General features: G+C 43.5%; 1 protein-coding gene across 2 annotated transcripts in view; it reads left to right on the forward strand.

Moving 5' to 3' along the window:
* The first annotated feature begins 11291 nt into the window (after window positions 1-11291).
* Window positions 11292-22465, forward strand: part of CPA6 (carboxypeptidase A6) — a 181219-nt gene continuing 170045 nt past the window's right edge. The window contains exon 1 of one of the 2 annotated variants that reach the window (XM_015239606.3): window positions 11292-11670. In XM_015239606.3, the coding sequence (XP_015095092.1) occupies window positions 11555-11670 (116 nt within the window). In that variant the 5' untranslated portion in view covers window positions 11292-11554. The remainder of the gene's footprint in view (window positions 11671-22465) is intronic. The other variant, XM_006204710.3, reaches the window with a different exon arrangement.

Below are 22465 nucleotides of genomic sequence, written 5' to 3' on the forward strand. Positions count from 1 at the left end.
AGGTTTAAGGAGTTTTGTATCTGGTCTAGTTCTTTTCTGTAATGTTGTCCCACAAATACCAAGAAGGCACATAAATCTGTTGCTTGATTAACTCATTAAATGACAGAATAAGTAACCTAATCGTTGTTTTTTCTTTTTTTTTTTTTGCCTTTTTCCCCAGACTTGTAAAAAATTGCGTCCAAAATAAATAAGATAAAATTTACGAAATGTAAATAGAACATTTTATATATCGGTTCAAAATATACAAGGCTCTTCTTACTTTATCTTCAGAATGACCCTGTGAGGGGTCCAAGGGGCGGAAGTGTGATACAATCCCCACTAATGTCTTTGCTGCGTTATGGGTGATGCTACTGAGGTTTGCCAAATCAGTGACTTTCCCAAGCCATATCACAACCTCTTGCTGCCATTATCACATCTTCATTTAATCTGACCCTCTTGCCTCCTTCTTATAAGGAAACTTGTGATTACATTGGGCCTACCCTGATAATCCAAGAGGCTCTCCTTATCTCGAGATCTTTAACTTAATGCCATCTGCAAAGTCTCTTTGGCTACCCTGAGTAACATTCGTAGGTTCCAGACATTGGGACGGGGCGTCTGTGGGGGCCAGTATCCCGCCTGCCCACACTGCTGCGTAGTGAGCAAGGGGTGGGGAGTAGTTGGAGACGAGGCCAGAGAGGTGACTGGGAACGGCATCATATGGGCCTTGGAGGCCCCCTTAGAATCTTAGGTTCCAGCAAAAGTTGTGGAAAGCCAGGCAGAGGAGTGACATAGTGAGCTGTGCCTTTAAGCGCCACCCCAGTGGCTACGCAGAGACCTCAGGGAAGCATGACAGACACAGGGAGAGCATGAGAAGGTGCTAGTGGTGATGTAGGTGAAAGATGATGGCAACTTATGCCAGGGTGGTATCAGCGGAAGTGGTCAGATGTGGCTGGATTCTGGAGACACTGTGTAGGATAGAGCCAACAGGATTTTCTGACAGATTCTATGTGCTCAGAGAAAGAGGGGTCAAGGGTGATTTCTTTTTCATCCGAGCAACTCAAAGAATGGATCTGTCACCAACTCAAATGGAAGCTTCTGTAGAAGGAGTAGGTTTGGAGGGGAAATTAGAAAAGAATCATACATTCTATTTTGTCTATGTCAATCATCATGACTATTAGACATCCAAGCAGAGACAACTGAATGAAGGGTTGGATTTAATAACCTGGAATTTAGGAGAAAATTCAGAGCTAGAAATATAAATGTGGGAATATGAGGATTGTCAGCATATAAATAGTACTTTCAGCCACAAGATTGGATGAGATCATCAAAGGGATAAGTGTAAGGTAAATAAGAGATGATCAAGGTCTGAATTCCGGAGCGCTTCCATGTTAGAAGGACAGGAAGGAGAAGGGAAGCTATAAACAGAGACTAAGGGAGAATCAGAGTGCAGTTTCCCGGAAGACAGGTGAGAGAGTAAGTAGATTAAGGATGATGAGCTACCACCTATGACACATGAGATGAGGATGGAGAACTGGACTGACAGACCCATGTGATCTGGGATAGTCTGATAACCGAGTGCTAATGGCCAAGACAGAGAGTCGATACAGGTAAGTTACTTAGGATGATGGTTCCCAAGCTTGACTGCATTTTGGAATTACCTGAGAATCTTTAAAAAGTGTGATACCTGGCTCCCTCCCCTAAACACTCTGATTAGGAGTTTTTAAAGCTCCTTATCTGAATCTAGTGTGCAGCAAAGTTTGGCCCACGCTAGTTTCGAACAATGTCCAGCTTTTTCAGAATAAATTAAGTTGAGTAAGCTTGTGGGAAGAGAGAGGGTTTGGGGAGAAGAAGAGGGTGGAAATCAGTGTGCAACTAACAAATTATGTGGACAGCATAATTGTAAACTGAGTGCTCGTCATTCGTGGGTTGTGCTGGCAAACGTAATTACATTTGAAGAAAAATTTTCATTACAAGTTACATTTGGTGCACCGAAATTTTTGGTCCATATAACAAAATTAAGTAGCTATTTGTTTCTACTCAGCAAGTGTCAGACAGAGGTAAAGAAAATGTCTCTAAGGAGGAGACTTATGCCTCTAAATGGTGACGAGACCAGGATGCACAGACTGAAAAGCCAGTGAAGTGTCACCCTCAGCCCCAGTGACAATTTGTAGGGATGTTTCCCAAGCAATTCTAAAAATGACTCCTACACGACTTCAGACTGCCTGAAGAATTAAGATCACATGCAAATTACTGCACACAGACTAGATAAACAACAAGGTCCTACTGTATAGCACAGGGAACTATATTCAATAGCTTGTAATAAAAAGAATACGTGTATATGTGTAACTGAATCACTCTGCTGTACACCAGAAACTCAGACAACATTGCAAATCAACAATACTTCAATTAAAAAAAAGAATTAAGATCACAGATGGGTTTTATTCCTTCTGTAGCTGGTGTAACCCTATCCGGACTGTATTTCTCTCCCTCCTAGAAATATTGCAGCTGTGAGTTTAAGGCCAAGTTGCATATTTCAAATAAAGTTCAATAAAGAAGGCCTCACTCAGATAAAAAGAGGCTGTAGGAGATTCTTTGTGCGCCAGCTGTTAACTTTTGTGTTGAAGTTCTGGTTGGATATTTGATGCTTTCCTTTAATTCAGAAAAGCACTTAAAGCACTTAGGGGATCACTGGGTTGATTTTCAGCTCGGGAATCCCGTGTTCATGGAGCAAGTAGGAAACAGTTTCAGTAAGACTGTGTGAGTGTTTTCTGGTCCAGCAAGCGGGTAAAATGGAGTTGGAAATGCAATCTGGACAAAGAGTTTGCCTATATGCAATAAAGAGCTTATGCAGAAGGAAATGTGGACGAAATCAGGGGGGATATTAGATGGAAGTGCCCTTTCTGGATAGGAGGATTCAGAGGTTAGAAGAGGGGTGCTGATGGTTTGGAAGTGGGGTGGCAATTGGAAAAGAAAGACCTGAGGAAAAAAATAAAGAGATCCCTGATCTGAGATAAGGGGGAGATAAAACAATAAAGAACTTGTCATTGGGAACAGGAGAGATTAGAAGAAAAAAAAGAAAGAAAGAAAGAAAGAAAGAAAAAGAAGACAGCCCCCAAACAAGAGAGAAAAGGAATAAGAAGGCCAGTTAACTTGGTAAACTTTGGGGCAAGGAAAGGAAAGGGATCAGCGTAGAACCAGACAATGAGGGTGGTCAGGGCAGAAGCTGGGAGAAGACTGTCCAGGTTCTGATTTGAAAGAGGAAGGATAATCACAGTCACTCTTTTCTGCCACTGTTAGTGACTTTTCAAATGGTCATACCTACAGCAGACAAGCATCAGAATAATACAGAAACTATCAGTAGATGACATAGATTCAGATAGCTGCGGTTCGTTTATTACTGATAATTTTCCAATGTGAAAGTTCTGGTGAGTGTGCATGACAAAGATGGTGGAACTGACATGCAAATTTGGTTGTACACGTGGCGTGAAAAACAAGTTAATAGAGCCATGTCAAAAAGCTTAGGTAAAAGGTCTGTTAAAGCCCACGATTAAGCCTATTTTCAAAGCAGTTAGTGAAATGTTACATCTAATTTATAAAATTAGATGAACATCCTTTTTGCAGAGGAAATAACTTTAATAAGCAACATAACGATCCTGAGACATAAATACACATAACATAAAAGCAATATGCAAACATATGCTGAGATATCCCAAGATTACCAAGAAAAGAGATTTACTAAGCCTGGAGTAGAGTCCAGACATCTTTATTTTTATAAAACCTCATGCATGCATCTGATGTACATCCCCAAGTGACAACCACTGGCCTGGAAGATGTCAGATTCAAATGAAGAATAAGCTTGTGGTTAATCAGCATTTTAAATAATAACTGAAATTTATGACTAACAACACTTTACTGTTGACGCCTAATGTTATCCATCAATACTGTGCTCTGAGAGATGGACACAAGCCATGGACCACAAGGGCTTCGAAAATCCCCAGGAACTTCTCATACAGGATTCAGTTTCTGAAATATTTGTATTAATAATATTTTCCTTATAATTTTTTCCCTAAGGAAGGATACGCGTCTCTATAGATTTGACAGCTCTTTTCATGCAATGCATCAATAGGAATATAGATTTAAAAAAAAAAACCTAATTATTTCTAGTACTTTACAGGGCAAAAGAACAAATCTTTGTGATTTTGCAGGCACCCTCTGGGAAATCATAAATAGAACTTCAAGGTGCAGAAGCTATCCTGAAAGTTTTACTTAATTTTTTGTTCTATACTGAGGGTCTGATTCTGGGAAGATAAAATTAAAAATATCAGAGGAGATGCAGAAGCTTAATCAAGTAGGTGCCAGAGAAATAATACTTGTTACCTATTTAATTGAAGTGACAAAAAAATTAAAAATAAACATTGAAGGTAACATAATTGTAAAAATGTTAGCTCTTTCAGAAGTGAGAAGTACTTTGTTCTTGTTTGTTGTTGTTTGCTTAAATAATCCAGGATGTAACAAAGGCGACATAAAGCACAGAAAGTCACTCTGATAAGACAGTCTTTGCTGTGTAGGTGGCTGACACTGACCCTTCAAATTGTTAAGCGAAAGCAATAAATGGTAAACCAAGGAAGCAATTCCATCCACACTGAGCAAACTTTGCTAAGCTATTAACACATTCCATAGCTTTTCAGACTCAGGTATAATAAACCAAAGCAAATAAAATTTACATTCCAAGCTTTGCCTTTCATTGTGCCTATTCATTTTCTGGAACATACTGGCACTCTAGGATAAATCTTGCAAGGGCACAAGAACTAATTTCAGAAGATGTTATTAGCATACAACGCTTTCATCATTCCTACCTTCAAATGAATCAGTAAATAAGCATTTTTAAAAGTTCTCAGTTTCAATTTCCAATCCAGTCTGTATCAGTAGCTACGACCCACATAAACAATCTCTTTGGAGTCCTCAACAAGATTTAAGTGTGTAAATGGGTCTGAAGAACAAAAAAAGAAAAGTGGAAAGGAAAAACAACAGAAAAGTACTATTTTAGGGGAAAACTATTCTTTGACTTGAAAAATAGAAGCACATATGTAGTCATACTTTCTTTGTCACTATTGCTCCTAGTATGGTCTCAAATACCAATGTTAATTGTAACTTTAAACCAAATCAAAGTAACTAACTTCTATTTCACAGAGAAGACTTTACTGAGGATAATGGAGAATTGCCTGTTACCAATCAGCATTTTAGCCACAAGAAGAACTCATAAATATGTATAAAACAACTTTCTAAAGACACACACTTGCTACAACTTTACATACCTTCTGAAAGTGGCAAAAATTAATGAAAGATGTAGCCTATCTGTATGTAGCACATTAAAAGCAAAAGCATATAAACACAACATTGTGCTTAGGGACTCAGTGTTTCAATGGTCTATCTTACTTTGAAATAATTTAGGTATCCAATGATTATCCATTCATCGGCTCTATTTAATCAGTCTAAGGTTTCAAATTCCCTAGAGTTCTTTTTTTTTTTAACTGAGCCGTAATTCACATACCATAAAATTCACCTTTTTAATGTGTACAATTTAGTAGTTTTTAGTATACTCACAAGATTGTACAACCATTACCGTTACCCAGTTTCAGAATATTTTCATCATCCCAAAAAGAAAACCCACCCCATCGGCAGTCACTCTCTGGAACTCCCTTTCCCCTACTCCCAGCAACTGCTCATATACTTATGTCTCTATGTTTTACCTCTTCTGGAAGTTTCGTATAAATAGAAATATACAACACATGGCCTTTTGTGTCTGGCTTCTTTCACTCAGCATAATGTTTTCAAAGTTCATCCAGGCTGCAGCACGTATCAGTATTTCATGCCTTTTAGGGCCAAATAATATTCCATTGTAGATAGACCACATTTTGTTTAGCTGTTCATTAGTTGATGGACATATGCGTTGCCTCCACGTTTTGGCTGCTATGAATAATGCTGCTATGACCATTTGCTTACAAGTCTTGGTGTGAACATATGTTTTGAATTTTCTTGAGTGGAACCTAGGAGTGGAATTTCTAGATCACAGGGTAACTCTATATTTAATTTTTGTAGAATGACAGAACTGTTTTCCACAGCAGCTGCATTACTTTACATTCATACCAGCAGTGTCTGAGGGTTCCAATTTCTCTATATTCTCACCAATACTCATTATTGTGTCTTTGACTGTAGCCATCTTGGTGCACATGAAGTGGTATCTCATTGTGAGGTTTTGGGGTTTTTTTAATCCACCATATCCTATTTTTTTTAACTGTAGTTGATTTACAGTGTTAGTTTCAGGAGTACAGCAAAGTGATTCAGTTATACATGTACACACTTTTTTTTTTCAGATTCTTTTCCATATACAAGAATTTGAATACAGTTCCCTGTGCTACACTTGTTGAAGTTTTCATCTGCAATTCCTTAATAACTAATGATGTCAAGCATCTTTTTATGTATTTTTTGGCCATTTGTATATTCTAGACATTATAGAAATGTCTATTCAGATCCTTTGCCCATTTTCCAGCTGGTTTATTTGTCATTTTGTTAAGCTTCCTAAAGACCTTGGAAATTATCTACAAGCTGACATACTACAAAACATGATTCCTATTGAAATAAAGTGTCAAAATAATGATTCAGTTTAGTTTACACAAGTTGACATTTTTCATAACCAATCAGTACACCTGTATAAGTTGAGAGAAAGTGTGTCCAAATAGAATTTTAAAACATGCCTTTACGTTATACTTAACAATGATAAATCAGAGAGAATACTGCTGTTTTTTATTATACCAAAATTACACAACTAGTCTTACTTGCCAAAGATTTACTTTAATTGTGTGAACTCGGATTCTTAAAATGTTTCTGAGTTACTGCAAGTACTTTCTGCAAGAGTATTTTCTAAAAAAAATTGTAGCATATTGAAAGCATTATTAGTTCAAGTTCCCTATTTTCTTGGAATTTTAGGGACATTGAAAGGACACTTATTTATCTCTATAAGCCAATTGGAACAGAGCGCCTTTATTTTTCTGCTCTGTCCCTTTCCCTGTCCTTCAGCACCGAGACAAGTTCCCTCCCCCGTGGCGTGTCTATTCTGTCTGAAGGGGAAGCAGGGCTGCCTGACTTCCCTCATTCCTCACGGCAGCCTTTCTTTCTTAAGACAAGTTCCATCACCTATTCTTTGATCTTGGTTACACCTGAAATTCATCCCCTCTACCCTTAGTCCTTTTTGTAAAAGTTCTGTTTAAAACTGAATCTTTTCCCTTGTTCCATGTTTCCATTCTTATTTGTTTTTGTCATTTTTTCCATCATCTCTCACTGCCGGAGGCAAACAGATTGGACAGTCGTTGGCGTCAATCCCTTGTTCATTACTGTTTTTGACTTTATTCTAATCAAACTGTCTTAATCTCGGCCTCATACTCCATCCATCTCAAATTTCTTTTGATTTTCAGTAAAACAGTGTCACAAATGGCATAACACAAACATCATTTGTTTGTCATTTTGAAATGGCAATCTCTAAGGTACTCACATCTATTATGTTTTTTGGACAGGGGAGGTAATGAAGTTTATTAGTTTTTTTAATGGAGCTACTGGGGATTGGACCCAGGACCCTGTGCATACTAAGCACATGCTCTACCACTGAGATGTACCCTCCCCCCACTATATTTTCTCTACCTTATTTCTTCATAATCACCTTGGAGACAGGTATCAGGAAGGAAGGGTATCAGGAAGGAGGAAAGGAGAATGGCAGAGAAGGAGGGAGAAGAAGGAAAAGCAGAGATGGAAAAGGTGGGGAAGCCTCCTCTGCTGCTTGGAATCAGCAAGTAAAGCTCCTCATTCTATCCTTCCTACATTAAAACACTTTGGTTTTACTGTATAAATTCTATAAAACATCTTTGTAACATAATTACAACAACCTAAAATAGAATAACAGGCTTGTCCATCAATTACACTTGCTCTTCAAATTGCTCTTTCATCTCAGTGAGCAACACTCCTCATCCATGAAGGACATGGCCAAGGACAGAGGAAGGGAAACGCAGAGGAAGGAAAAGAAAGAGATTATCCAGGGAATACTGACAAAGATAAAAATCAAAAACTTTTTCAGGGTCTTAAATGCCAAACCGAGCAGCATGAATGTCACTGTTCATCCCATCTTCACTGAAGGAAGGACAGTGAATTCTGAACAAGCCTTCTTTGCATGTGCTGTTCCCTGTGCCTGCAAGGTCTTGTCCCCACCCCTCACTCCCTCCACACTGCTCCCTTTTTCTTGGTACAGTGGCTCCTTCTCATATTTTGCTTATATGTTCACTTCCTCAGGACACCCTACACACACGATCCATTCCCTCTTAACTTCTGACCACAGCATTTGTGATTTGTTTCTAAATAATTAATTGGACCACCTAGTGTAATGATGTGTTTATGTGGCCAGCCCCTCCACCTGCACAAAGTGTCACAGAATTAGGGACCGTGTCCTCTGTGTTTGTTTGCAATGTTTCCTTAATAACAAGGACCACCTCCACCCAGCCTCCCCAGCCCTATTCAGCCAAATTCTTCCATCTCTTCCAGACCCAGATCCTCTTGAATTCCAGCTCTGGAAGAGACATTGAAAATTATCTTATCATCAGCAACAATGGACCCAAATCAAGGATGACACTTTTCCTTTTCTCTATTGTAGTTTGCTTTTTTTTTCTCTGCAGGCTAATATTTCTTTTAATAAAGTTCATTCTTCTACTAAAATATGATGAAGTCATAGCCAATAAATAGAATTTCTCATCTTTCCATCTCCAAATCTCTAATTGGTTTAATAATTCACTCCCTCTTGGTGCCTTAAAAACGAGACCTTTATCTTTGAATCCATCTGTAGAACCATTCTCTTCTCCTCCCACTGGCTAAGTGGACTCCATTCATCACTCATTTTATGGGTGCTTATCTGCTCCAAGGGAAGTCTGATCAGATAACCTGGTCCTTAGAAAAGCAGACGAAGATAGTTAGGAATGGTTTCTATTGTTTGAGAACCTCCCTTTGATCTGAAACTTTTAGGAAGGTTATAGGATGTCTCCAGGGTGTTTTGCATTTTTTGATGGCCCAGGAAATTGTTACCTTGGTCTCCAGGTCTGGAGAGCCTTTGCTGAACATTTTCACTGGGTCCAATCCTTCAGAATGATTTGAGGATGAGCTTAATCCCCAGTCGGAGACGGAACATTCCTAGTTTAATGTTGTGATATAATATGACAGATTTATACATTGTTCTGACAAAACGAAATGCAAAGAGATGAAGCGTTTTATTTACACAGTAACCTCTGATTTCCACGGCTCACTGGCTGTTGCATAGGCTTTCTTGGCCTCCTCCGAAAGGCCCCAGGAAGCGTCGCTGCGAGCCCCGGGAGCGACCTCACCAGGTCACAGAGACCAAAGTGCCGGGCTGTGAAATCAGGAAGGAAGAAATCACCACCACAAACGAGTAAGAAGCAAAAGCAGGAGACCTCAGCGGCACAGCTCTCGGCTTCCCCGGGGGCCTCTCCTCTCTCTGGACTCAGAGGCCACGCCGTGAATGCTTGTTGAATGAGTCCCTTCCCAGGTTCATCGCTTACTCAACAAACCCTGTTGATCATTCCTCAGTGAACACTGTGTTCCCTCCAGGAGAGAAAAGGCAGCCGTACGAGTGAGCAAGGAACTCGGCTCTGCCTTCAAGGAGAAGGCAGCCGCGCGAGGAAACCAGACCGACGCTCACTTTCCAGGCGCTCTGCCCTGCAGCCGAGGACACCCAGGTGTGGGGGAGGAAAGCACGGAGAAGGGATGAACTAAGGACCCTGCGTAGTTGGAGAAAATGTCAGAGAGTCATCTCAGATGAAAACCATTTCAGCTGTTACGGACCAGACTCCTATGGGTTCAGTTCAGCTGCCGAGGTAGGGAACACAGAGACAGATTTGGCGCGTTCTCTTCTCCCAGGGGCTCTGGCTACAAGGTTGGAGGGTACAGGAGTCCTTGGTCATGCCTCTTCAGGAGATTTGAGAAGTAAATGAGTGCGGGTGACAGAGAGACGTGGCTCACTCCCTTCCAGCGCGCGAGCAGGCCTCGGCATGGGGGATAGCCGGAGGCGCCCTCGATAGCAGTGCTCTTCTTTGCGAGAGCAAAGCACATCCCCCTCCCCCTAAGACGGGTAACCTGGTGTACTGGGGTAGAAGCAAGTGAATGCAAAAAAAGCCTGCTTTGAATACGAAAAGGAATATATATATGTATATATATGTAAGATTGAAACATTATACTGCCCACCAGAAATTGACACAACATTGTAAACTGACTATTCTGCAATTTAAAAAAAAAAAAGGCCTGCTTCACCAACGTGGGAAAAACAAGAAGGAACTGGTTTTGCTCCGAAGTTGCCCTCCAACCCCTAGTTCTTAGAGAAAGGGGAAAAAGCAGACCTCGTTCTAAAGAAGAGCCTTCCTCCTCAAAGTGTGACTGTAAGACCAGCAATCGGAGCGTCAGCTGGCAGCTCGTCAGACTCGCGGGACCTCCGGCCCCAGCCCCAGCCCACTGCCTCAGAACCTGCACGCTTAACAAGCTCCGCAGGTGACCCGTATGCACGATGGGGTTTGAGAAGCCTCGCGCTAGGCCAGCACGGTGGTGGTGGCTGAACCTGGAATCACCTGAGGAGCTTTTTAAACAACTGACCCCACCCCCGGGAGTTCTGATTTAAATGGCCTGGCTCCCTAAGTGATTCCGAAAGTGCGGCGAAGGAGGTTGAGCACCCAGAGGCCTCCTGTTCCCTACGAGAACCTTTGCAGTGGCCCCAGGTCTGAGCACTGCTGACGACGTGGAGCGAGCACAGGATGTCCCCGGAGCCCCGGGCAGCGCTGCCCCTTCCTGGTGCAGGGAGGAGCAGGGACCTGGGCTGGCCGTCCACCCACACCCAGGGGCCCCAGCTCGCCCCTGTGGACACACTCCTCGAGACTATTTACTGTGCATTTCAGGATGTGGAATCCGCAAAGAAATTTGCCATGGTTGATCAAAACATTAAGCCTGGAATGCTCTATGCCTGTGTTTAGCTCATCCTCAAACAAATCTTTTGCAATTAGGATAGGGTCCTCTGCTCTGGAGGGTAACGGAAGGAGAAAGTTTGTCCAAAGAAATTTAGGGGCCTGAAGTGGGACAGCAAACAAAAACACAAACACAAAACGAAAAAACAAAAAGAGGAGTTACCCAAGTGAAGCAGCACCCGCACACCCGTGCGGTGAGTCAGCGCAGGCCAGGCCCAGCCCCTCCTCGGGGAGCCTGACTGAGGACCAGGCTCAGCTGCTGAGCTGGGCAGGGCGCTGTTGCTGCTGCTTGCTCGTCCCAGGACCAAGTCTTAATAGCAACTTCCCTCCCTCGGCTGCTTAAGCTTTTTTTTTCCCCCTGTGACTGGAAAGAAGTGTCACATTTTGCTCACTCGCAACCCCGCTCCCCCACCCTCTCCCAGAGGCAGCGTGTGCATGTGGAGGGGGTGCTGGGAGCCACCTCCAGCCTCGGGTGACTGCGGTGAGAAACTTTCAGCTCCTCTCATCGTCCCGCTATGAAGCTCCTCGGGAAGCCCAGGAGCCGGACAGCTGCTCTTCTGCCTCTTTGCTTGCTCTTTTTGAAGATTCTGCAACCAGGGCACGGCCACCTTTACAGCAACCGCTATGCCGGGTAAGTGGAACGACTTTCATGCCCTGCGTGACTTTTAGTCGGATGAGGGGGCTGGTTTGCTCCTGAGCACGCTTCGCTTTTTCTGGTCTGTGATCTCTGCGTGAATCTGTCCACTTTCCTAAAATTAAATGTACGTGCAGTTCCCGGCTCTTTGGAGAGAAGGCGGCAGGCGCAAGTCATGTTTCCCATACTTTTTATGATGTGCTGACCTCAGCTGTGGACCAATGTTGGTTGGGATTCTGTTTTTGGAGTAGCTGTGGCCAGTATGTGCAGTATTTGCCTTGGTTGATGCTTGGCAGGAAGGATGCTGTTGCGCCATGTGAATTGTGACCTGAAAACTAAGGCTTCCCCTTTAGAACTGTACGCAGGGGCAGTGGGTAGAAATTCACCAGTGATTAATTTAAGAATTGAGTGTGATTTTTTTTCTTTCTAGTGCTTGTTAGCCTACAGTGTGGTTATTTGAAAGATTTTCAAATCTGAGCCATGCAAATGAGTCAACTCAAAATAAGCAGAACAAACGTAGCAATCTGTACAATGATGGGTGTTTTTCTGAAAGGAGAAACAGTGAAGGGCAACACAGTTCGTTTTCGCCCCCTCTGTGGGTTAGCATGCTTTGTGTTTTCCCTCCATGAGGAGACACAGGGCTGCGTATAAAGCGGTGTGGGACTGCATGCGTCTGATTATCCTGAAGGCTTGCTGCGGAACATACAGCATGTGCTTTGCTTGAATTTGCAGGGGGTCGTTCTTTGAGTCTGGAAATCATGGCTTTCCTGCATTTTAGGGCTGGAAGAACCCTAATTAGCTCCTCTCCTGCAAGTTATTTCTGCAGAGGAGGAAAAGTAGTGTCTTAAATCTTTTTAAATAGTCTACTATTGCTCAATAATGACCAGTTGAGGAAAACCTTCACATAGAACTGGATTATGGCCAGGTCTTAAAGCAAAGCTGTTCCTTCTAGCAGCAGCGTAGAGAATTTATAAGTGTGACCCCGGAAAGAGAATTGTTTCCCTTCCTCTCCTAAGAATTGAGCACTGCTTTAGGGTTCCCCTGAATACAGTGCTTCCAGAGGAAATGTTTAAAATGTGCCCTCAGTTTAAGGGGACACAGGGTGGGGGTGGAGGTGTTGGCGGAGGTAAGGGCTATAGATGGTAATACAATCCCCAAGTTTTCGACCCCAGTGTTCCTGGGAGAAACAGAGAAGGAGTTAACCTGTGAGAGCTGCTTTTCTGTCTCCTGGACACACATGGTCCCGGCGTGACATCCTGTTGTTTGTCACGGCCCTTGGAAATCTGGGTAAGGAAGCCAAGCTTAGTCTCTGGCAGTGCGGACTAAGGGTGTGGAGGAGTCTACTCTGACTCTCCTAACAGATGCCAGGCCATGTGATAAACATATTTCACAGATTTTGACATGTCCATGTGACATAGGACCTCCCTCCCCCACTCAGCCATGGTCCTGTCCATATTGTTTCGGTGTGTGGTGCTTGTCAACAGGGAAGGTACCAGGCCTGCTTCAGCTGAGCCAGTGTGCACACTTTCCTAAGCACCACTTGCAAACGAAATGAGGCAAAAGACAGTGTCCTTTTCCTACAGAATCTGGAAACTTTCTGGAGGATGTTGCAATACCTTTTCTGTTGTTTTGCAAAGAATGTAATAGTTGCCATTTTCTCTTTGGCTGCTACATAATTGAGTCCCAAACGTACAAATTACAGGTGTCTGGAAGTCGGAAGGAAAAGATGAAACAATGAGAAACTGCAGGGAGCCCTCCCGGCCCATCCCAGCAGAGCGTCTTCAAAACCAGAAACGTCTCTGAGCACACTCACCATTGAAAATGGGGGTTTTACCTCCCCTTTACTAGCTACAGGTCATTCTCATCACCAAAGACAGAGATGCAGCTTAGATTTGGGGTTATTTTGCTTTACTTCCCCAGGAACTACTTCCTACGAGTCTAGCTCTTCAGGGAACAAGAACTTGGCAGAATGATAGGGTAGAATAGTATTAAGCATTATTTTTGTTGCCCATCCAAAGTGATTCTAAACCACCTCATTTTTTTATCCCTTAAGTAATTTGTCTTGGTGGTGTTGGCAGTGATTAATGAAGCAGCCCTATTTCTTACATTTTTGTAAAATATATATATATTTTTTGTAGGTCTTGGTTGAATCCAATAATATGTGATTATCATTTGCAGGACTCTGAGCATGAACAAAAAATAGAACACACAGGGCAGACTGGCATACTTTCTGAGAGCAGCTAATGGTCTTCCTTCTATATAAACTAATAACAATTGTATGGTGCCAGGTATATAATAGGGGCTTGGGAAATAGAAAATTTGAGTGTTTCAGGAAAAAAAAAAAGCAGGAAAATCTGATGACAATAACAAAGACCTTTTCGGATAACTATCAAATTACACGTTTACAAGGAATGTTAAAAATACGTAGAAAAGGAAGGAAGCCAAGTGTGGAAAATAACTTCACATCAAATAACATTTATTGATACACAACTGTTAGCAGCCTTCAAGGGCTAAACACAAGTCAAACATTTCAGTGATTAGTATCAGTCAGTGAATGAGCCTCCGACCCGGGCAGATATCACTCTGTGTTCTCTCTCCTTTTCCCTCATTTCCTCATATTCCTGGAAGCAGACCTAGTTAGTTATTTTACTGTGATCTTGTGGGCAAAAAATAAGGATCTTCTCCACCACATGAAATTAGGGTAGTGTTTTTTTAGTGATAGTAAAAGAGAGACCTGAGAGCGTAAAGCAATAAATTCTGGCAATGCTGGAAAACCAAAGTGGCTATGATTCTTCAAGAACTACTTACTCAATACCTTACTCATGCCAGTCAATGGAGCATAATGTTTGTAAGTAAGTCCTGAAGTTCAGCTGCCTGGGCTTCAGTTTCTGCTTTCCCACACCTGGTAGCTCTGTTACCTTGGATACGTTCCTTAACCTCTCTGAGCCTCCGTTTCTTTATCTGGGACCTAGAAACAATATCAGAGCCTTCCCCACCGAATTGTCATGAGGGTTAAATGCAATAGCATGGATATTGCAAGGTTCTTAGCAACTTAGCTTTTTACCATCATGTCAAGTACTTACTAATACTTACCAATACTTACTACAAACGTTTATTAAAAAATATTAATTTCTCAATAGCATTATGCAGTTTTTGGTACCCTCATTTTACAAAGAAGCTAAATGAGGGACAGACAGGGTAACCCAAGTTCACAGCTCACTAACCCACGGTGACTGGGCGGGCACAGCTGGAATCCTCCCCCAGCTCCACCTGACTCCACCTCCACCAACTCCTCTCCCTCTGCCACCTGTTTAGGCATGGGAAAGAATGGGTTTTCAGAAAAACTGAAGATTAAACCTTATTTGGGGAACTGATAGTTTAAGGATGAGAAAGGAAAGTAGATAACTGGGTAAAATTGGAGATTTAACCCCGGTCGCCTTCTCTAGGGTACCGATAAGTCATTGATGGCAAATAGTTGTTAGAAAAGCAAGCGGGCTGTACGGCGTAGAAAAACGGAAGATGAAGGAACTTCAGATTGTCACTGAAGTAAAGCAGCAGAGAAGGTGGCCGTGGCTGTGCGCCTCGTAGCGCAACGAGTGTTATTCCAATGCCTGCTTGTGCCGAGAGCGCTGATCCCCACAGCGATGCCCTCTGGCAGCTTACAGTTTAGTACGAAAAGCAGCCCCACACGTTAACCTGAGTCCGCACAGCGTCCGGTCCGAGTGCTGGATGGGGGCTCTGCGCGCGGACCCCTTGCCGGGCCTCCCCGACTCTGCTCACCCAGCCCTCCGGTACCTCGGCGGGGCGAGGAGAGAGAACGGACCTGCCGCCACCAGAGCTGCTCCGTGGGCCTGAGCCGCCTGGTGTGGGGCCTCCCGGACCCCTCCTTCCTCACCAGCCCCGCATTTACTGAAGACCCCTTTCATGTCTCAGCTCAGTTCCTCCTCCTCTCTTTTTCCCAGGGGAGAAGCTCAGGGACTCGGCCTTTCCCCACGACCACAGTGTGTGCAGGGCGGGCCACAGCCCGCCAGCCGGCTGGTGCATTCTGATTAGTCAGTGTTGGTGTGGTATCCACCCCCACCCCCACCCTCATCCCACCCCCAACCCTGCGCTCCCACCCCGACACCCCCCCCCACCCCGGTTATTCGTCAAGGCCACTAGTCATCCATGGGAGCCGGATATGGAGATTCAAGAATTTAGACTTAAAGGAAATTAAAATATTTCAAGGCAGTTTAGTCCTCAAAATCCTGTAAGCAAAGAGGCCCCAGGTTGGAATGGGTCATATTGGAGAGAAGATGACTGAGAAACGGAGACTCGGGGAACAGACTTGACTTCAGGGACGTCGTACTTGTTTCCCTCCTACCTCTCTGGCTGGTCCCCTCTGTCTCCCAACAGCAGCTTTTAATTCTTTTACCCTCTGATGCTGGCTTCCTTGTAATGCTCTGATCTTTTGGAAACCTAAGGCTGGAGTGCAAGAGATCCCGTGGTCACATGAAATCTGAGAGTCGTGTTATCTCCAGGTCCTTCCATTCCTATAAAAAGCGTCCTACTGGTCCTCTCCTCTCTCTTGTAATAGCCACCAGCCCCGGGCAGGACTTCTTATCTCGGCTTCCATTGAGGTAATTTTCTCCTAACTGGTCTACCTTTCTCAAACTGATGATCTTACTAAAATAGGACTCTGTTGTATTCTCTCTTGCTCAAAGAGCCACTTTGGCTCCCTATTGCCATCAAATCCATAATCCTCTGCCTGGCTCTCAAGGCCTCTGTGATCAGACTCTGGTTCTCCTGCCTCCTCTAGTCAGGGCAGAGAAACAGAGAACTTCAGCATCATTCACCTTTAACAAGCCAAGCAGGCAGCCCCTCTCATAACAAGAGCCAAAAGCGAGAAGGAACAATCTCAGATCATGAATGATGGATTAAAATGTGTGAGATAGACACAGATTTAGGGTGTTAGGAGTTGTGAAGGGTGTATGGTGGGCTCTAAGGTTGCTTTTGAACCTTTGCCCCCACGAGTTGGTTTGCGGTTAATGGAATAGTCCTCCAGTGTTTCTGCAGGATCCTTTTAGAATTTGGCTCTTATTAATGGGGGACTATTTTTGGTTTTCCTTATGCACTAGCTCAAAAAGTGCAACCCCTTAATGCTGATTGTATATCACTGACTAGACCAAAATCTTTCTTCCCTGCAATGTGTTCTGTGTGTTGGGGCCTCCGGCTTTGCTTGTTAAAGACGTGCAATGCTGCAGCTCCCTGCTCCTGACCTGAACTCACCAGCAGATGGTACTCCGCGGCGCCAGCATTCCTTCTGCCACTAAGCAAGTGGAAGGAGGAGTGTTTCATATGCTTTAGGCCACCTTCTCCGTGGAGCCCAGTCTGAGAATGGAGCCTTTATTTTATGGCGCCAGGATACTTTCTGGGTAATACCATTAAGCATAATCACTTCCACCCCATGAAAAGCAGTGAAGGATGTTAACGTTTCATAACTTCACAGCCTAGATTGTGCAAGCTACAAAAGCTTTTCTGTCTTTTGGAATTACTGAACAGAAAATAAAAACTCTTGATGACTTATTTTTGAGTCTTCATTATGATCAATTGGAAGATAACTGGTCAATAGGATTAGAATTTGCTTTGCCAAATAAATGCCTTCTCAGTCTGCCTCTGGGCAGTAGCTTCTTTATGACAAAGCAGAATGCAGAATATGAAGCTTTAGGACCTTGTTCTGGATAGTATAGTAAAGTTCCTAAACAATTAATTATCTTATTAAAGGTTGAAGCAAACTTCTCTAAGTGGTTTTCGTCAACAAAACTGTCATCCTTATTCTTTTTCTCAGTGTACTTTGAACATAGTAAAACATTTTCTTTAGAATCTGTTATTAAGGATGCTATTGTTTTGTTATTCTTTCTCTTTTTGCCCAGAACAAAGACCTCAAAATTCAATGGCTTAAATGAGAAATTTATTTCTCTCTCATGTAAAACTCTGGAGCCTGTATAGTTGACAGTGCCAGAGAACAAGGCTGGCAGGAAAGCGCAAAGGGATTGTCACTCTCTTTTCCTTTAAGAGCACAGTCCAGAAGTTCAAACATCACTTCCTAGGGGCCACAATCAGTTAGATGGCCTTAGCTGCAAGGGAGGCTATGAAATAATGGCCAGATCCAGGAGAACATACTGTGAAGTAACTAGCAGTCTCTCTCTCGGTGGTCACTCCAATATTTAATGAATACCAGCCCATTCTCTCCTGGTTCTCCTGAAGAAAAATATCTGTCCAAATGGGCTTTCAGACTTTTGTACTTCAGGCTGATTTGAGAGCATGCATTTTTATTCTGTATATGGTCTTTTTAAAGGCAGAATGTCAGAACTGAAGGAGGAAAAAAAAAAATCAGAGCGAGCCCAATCCTTTTCATTTAATACACAAGGAAGCAGAACTCCAGAAAGGTAAAGGGATTTGCAGAGCTGGTGGTGGAGTTGGGACTAAAAGCCAGGTCAGCCAAGTTCGCAGCATTTTTCACAGTTGACAGCACTGTCTTCAGTGAATCCAGAAAACTACTTACTCTCTCCTATTCCCTAGAGTCGTTGGGGATGAAGCAAAGTGAGCTGGCAAAGCTGAGAAGTGTTTAATGAGGGAGGATTTCATTTCATTTCTATAAATATTTGTAAGGTATCTGGCCCTCTGCTAGTCTGGGACTCAGAGATAAAAGGACAGGACATGTGAACAGCGCAATGAGTATTCGGGCAAGTAAACAAACAGTTTCAACTCTGGGATCACTGTGCCCTCAGAGAAAACTCTTGGAGCTGGGTGAGTGCAGGAGAGGATCACTTAACCCAGACTGAAGGTGCAAAGAGGTTGGAGAAGGCGTCTTGGTTGTGAAATGAAGCTTAGAAGACAAACAGGAAGTTGAGTGGATTGTTAAATATGCAAGATATTTTACATTTTTCTTTTTAAAGTTTGGTACTCAAAGGATGTGACCCTGACATCAGTCATAAAGAACAAGTAGAAATCACGTTAAAGTTTTTCAGACACAGAGAATATGCTGCCTGTGCAAAGAACTACAGGTAAGAGAGCTTGTCAAGTCTGAAAAATCAGAGCAATTAATTATGGCTACAATAAAGGGCATTCTCTTGGTGGCAATAAGGAGAGATGAGGGAAGGCTTCAAGGTTATGAATCACCTTATGCCCAAAGGCGACTGGGTGCTGATGAGGAATTTTCGGCGGGGAATATAGATGATAAAATTTCCCTAAGTTCCCTCTGCCATCATTGAGAAGGGGAGACTTTGGCTGAAGATTTGGAGGCAAGAAGACTTGGAATATCATGGTGGCCACAGTAATACACAGTACAGCCTGGCTTATGGTAGTGACAGTTGAAGGGAAAGGAGGGAACCAATTAAAGAAATACTGAGGAGGGAGAATTTTCACATGCGTGTAACCAAAGGGGAGAAGAAAGAGGAAACAGTGTAAAGTGATTCTCAGGACTGGTTAATAGGACTGAGCTCCTTGCAGAAAAAGTTACTACTCTTTTGGATATGTATGATTTGAGGTGCCTTTATAGTTCCTTTATGAGTGTCTCTTCAGTTAATTAAGCAGAATTCTGTTTCTTCTGGGACCCTGACTGAAAGAGAAACCAAGCTGGAATTCAAAGCAGAGAGAATACACCTTTAACTCTGAATATTCGTGTTAGAGCAACTTCTGGAGCTCAAAATAAAATGAAAAGAAGGCAGAAAGGATACAGCAATGGAAGAGGGGGTAAGGAAAGGCAGCCATTAAGTTGCGTTTCTCTAGCACTGAATGAAATGATTAAGTGCTTTGTAAATCGGAATGTATTATAAAGTACTGTATTAGGTAATGATCATGTCTAATATTAGTTGAAAAGGCTCTCGTGCAAACACATCCTGTTACAAAATTGATTACCTTTCCATTACCTTCTATCCTTCTGGGGAATTAAGTAAAAATCCATGAAAATGGATCCTCTTAGGCAAATAAAGGGGCCTTCCTCTGTCTCCTCCTGTCAGTTAGAACTGGAGGTACTGTCTCTTCTGTCTTTCCAGTCCTCCCATCCTCCCTCACTTCACAACACTTACTGATCAAGTACCTAGAGTACAAATGATGACTCACTGACCCCCCTCCCTTGTGCCCAAGTAAGGCTAGGAATCTTCAGAGGAGAGAGCAGTCACATCTCTGCATCCTAAAGGCTTATCCAATGACCTAAATTGGAAAAAACAAATGAAAATGCAAATATATCATGTCAACACACCCTCTTCCTGCTCTTTCTCGACCTCTGTTTTCTTAACGCACACACACATTATGTATTTTTATAGCATCTCAGTCTGAGATTACCAGCTGCTGACAGGTGAAACTTCTACAGGCGCACACATTTTACCAGCAGATGAGAATCGGTCTATTGCACTTACAGCATCTGTAGCCATTGCACATGTGACCTCATTTGCCATACTTCTGTCTCCCCGTCCACCTTTCAGACTGTCCTCTTATCAAACTAATTTGTGAGCCACTTCAGTGTTTACTAAGTTCCTTTTTGTGATTTTCTTTGTTTTTTGGTGAATGTAATGAGGACCCAAGACTTGTAATAAAATGGTTGGGGTCCTATTTATAGCCTGTCAATCACATTTCCGGGGAATGTATGTAATGTGTGTATGATATGCAATGATATGATAGCCATATATTTGGTATCAAAATTACTGAACATATGGAAGGTTAGAAACATCTGAGATGAGCCTATGTAGCAAAATGTTTAGAGTAGTTAGAAATTTGCTGCTGAAAAAAAATATTCTAAGCCCTTGACTTATAGGGCCTAAGAGGAAGACACACGGGAGAGGCTAAGTCTCCCTGAGCTCTCAGACCTCGGTGTGGAAGCAACGGAACAGGCTGCAAGTCTCAAGCAGAAAATCACCTTAATACAATACCCGACAGGAAACACCACACGGTGTTCCAGAGAGAGATGCAGCCGGCCTGCTGCTTCTGTCTCACGCGAGGATTTCTTCTTTCTCTTCTTCCCCGAGGAGCCTAGCTTGCTGAGCTGCTCCACTCTTCACAACCACTGCTCTAGAAACTCTCCAGTTACTTCAAGCCCCAGGCTACGTAACCCTCCCTTCTTCCCACCCCCAACCCCAGACCTTTTCTACTAAGAGCAAAGAAATGGACCTTTTCCTTTACTCCCAAGATGAAGGCGATGTGGCATCCAAGTTATCCTGGCCTCCACTGCCGCTCCCTCAGATTATACCAGGCCCCTTACCCTGGCTCTCGTCCTCCTAAGACAGCATCTCATTCATCCAGTCAGCACTATTGAGTGTCTACTGTATGCCTGACACTGTTTTAGGTCCTAGGAGGACAGGAGTGCGGGTGCTCAGAATACAGCACTGCTTTAGGAGCTCGTGAATGAAACAGTCTCTCATGGGATTTACATCCTAGTGGGATGACATTCAGATCCCATCGTTTTAAGTCCTGAAAAGTGTACAGAGATGACACAGAAAGGGGACAAGGAGTGTTATGAGAAGAAGAAAGTGAGACCAGGAGCCAAGGGACTATCTGAGGATGGAAATTTCACAGTGGGAGACAGCAACGTGGGGTGGGAGGCTTTTGACTTTGTCCCTGGACAGAGGCAGTGCTTCTCAGACCAGGAGCATCAGCGTCGCCTGGGGACAAGTTAGACATGTCAATGTGCAGGCCACACCCTCCCCCCACCGGGGACCCTGGGGGTGGAGCCCTCCAGGTGTTGCGAGCTGACTTTGGGGAACCACTGGAGAGAGCCAGCACCCAGGTGACAGGGCTGGAACTGAGCCTTTCAGGGAACAGTTGCTCGCCATTCATTCCTGCTGCTCCCCTGTAGGTAGCCCTCTAGTTCCTCTTAACACTGTGAAATGTGTCAAAGTCACTGCCACCTCTCTTCCTCTGGGCCTGTGTCTAGGAAGCCCTCCTTCCTCCACGCCTGCCACCTTCCCAGAGCGAGTTCACCCAGGACTCCTGCAGCAAGAGTCCCAGTCAGTGATCGGTCAGCTGCAGCAGCTCCCTCCTCTGAGGTCACACAGCACCCTCTGTCCTGTACAGCAGTCACCGCCCACTGCTGGGTGTCACACTTGTTTGTGGGTGTCCTGTCTTCCCTTTTCAGTTATAAGCAGGTTGAGAGGAAGGTGCTGTGTCTTACTCTTACCCATATTCTCATGGTCCCCAGATGGTCTTTAGCATATTCAGTAAAAGTTTAGATGGCTGGAAAGGAGGGAGAAGAGGTTGGCAAGGAAGGAAACTAACAAACAAGGAATCAGACTGCTGACCTCTGCCAGCGGTTTTGCCAGACTAGAGTCCATCAACGACTAGCAGTGAAAAATAGAAACCGTTTGCCCCCTGTGGCTGCAGGAGGAAGGTGGGGATCCCTGGGGCCACCTGTAGATGCCTAAGTGCGGTATTTCCAGCCTCATGTCATCTTCTCCCCGCTCACTGTGTTCCCGGTATCACCTGCACGATGACCCAAATTCGGTCTCAGGTGTTTTACAGGCTCCTAAAATGCTTTGAACGGCATTCTGACTTTGGGGAGGAGATGTGAGATGAAACTGCTGTTTTCTGCAAGTGTCACGATGGGCACCAGCTGGTCAACATGTTCATTAGCCCCTGCCTTTTACCAACTTTAGAGAAGTGATCCTTGCCTTTTTGCCTTTGTGGTTTTATCCTCTACAGAATACATATGAATGCATTTGAGATTATAGATTGTTCCTTAATCATCAATTTAACATCTTCTCTAGTCTCTGAATAATTTTTACTAACCCAAGGACTTCTGTGACCCGAAAACTGGGTT

This window comes from Vicugna pacos, chromosome 29, assembly GCF_048564905.1.
Source record: "Vicugna pacos chromosome 29, VicPac4, whole genome shotgun sequence".
Taxonomy (NCBI): Eukaryota; Metazoa; Chordata; class Mammalia; order Artiodactyla; family Camelidae; genus Vicugna; species Vicugna pacos.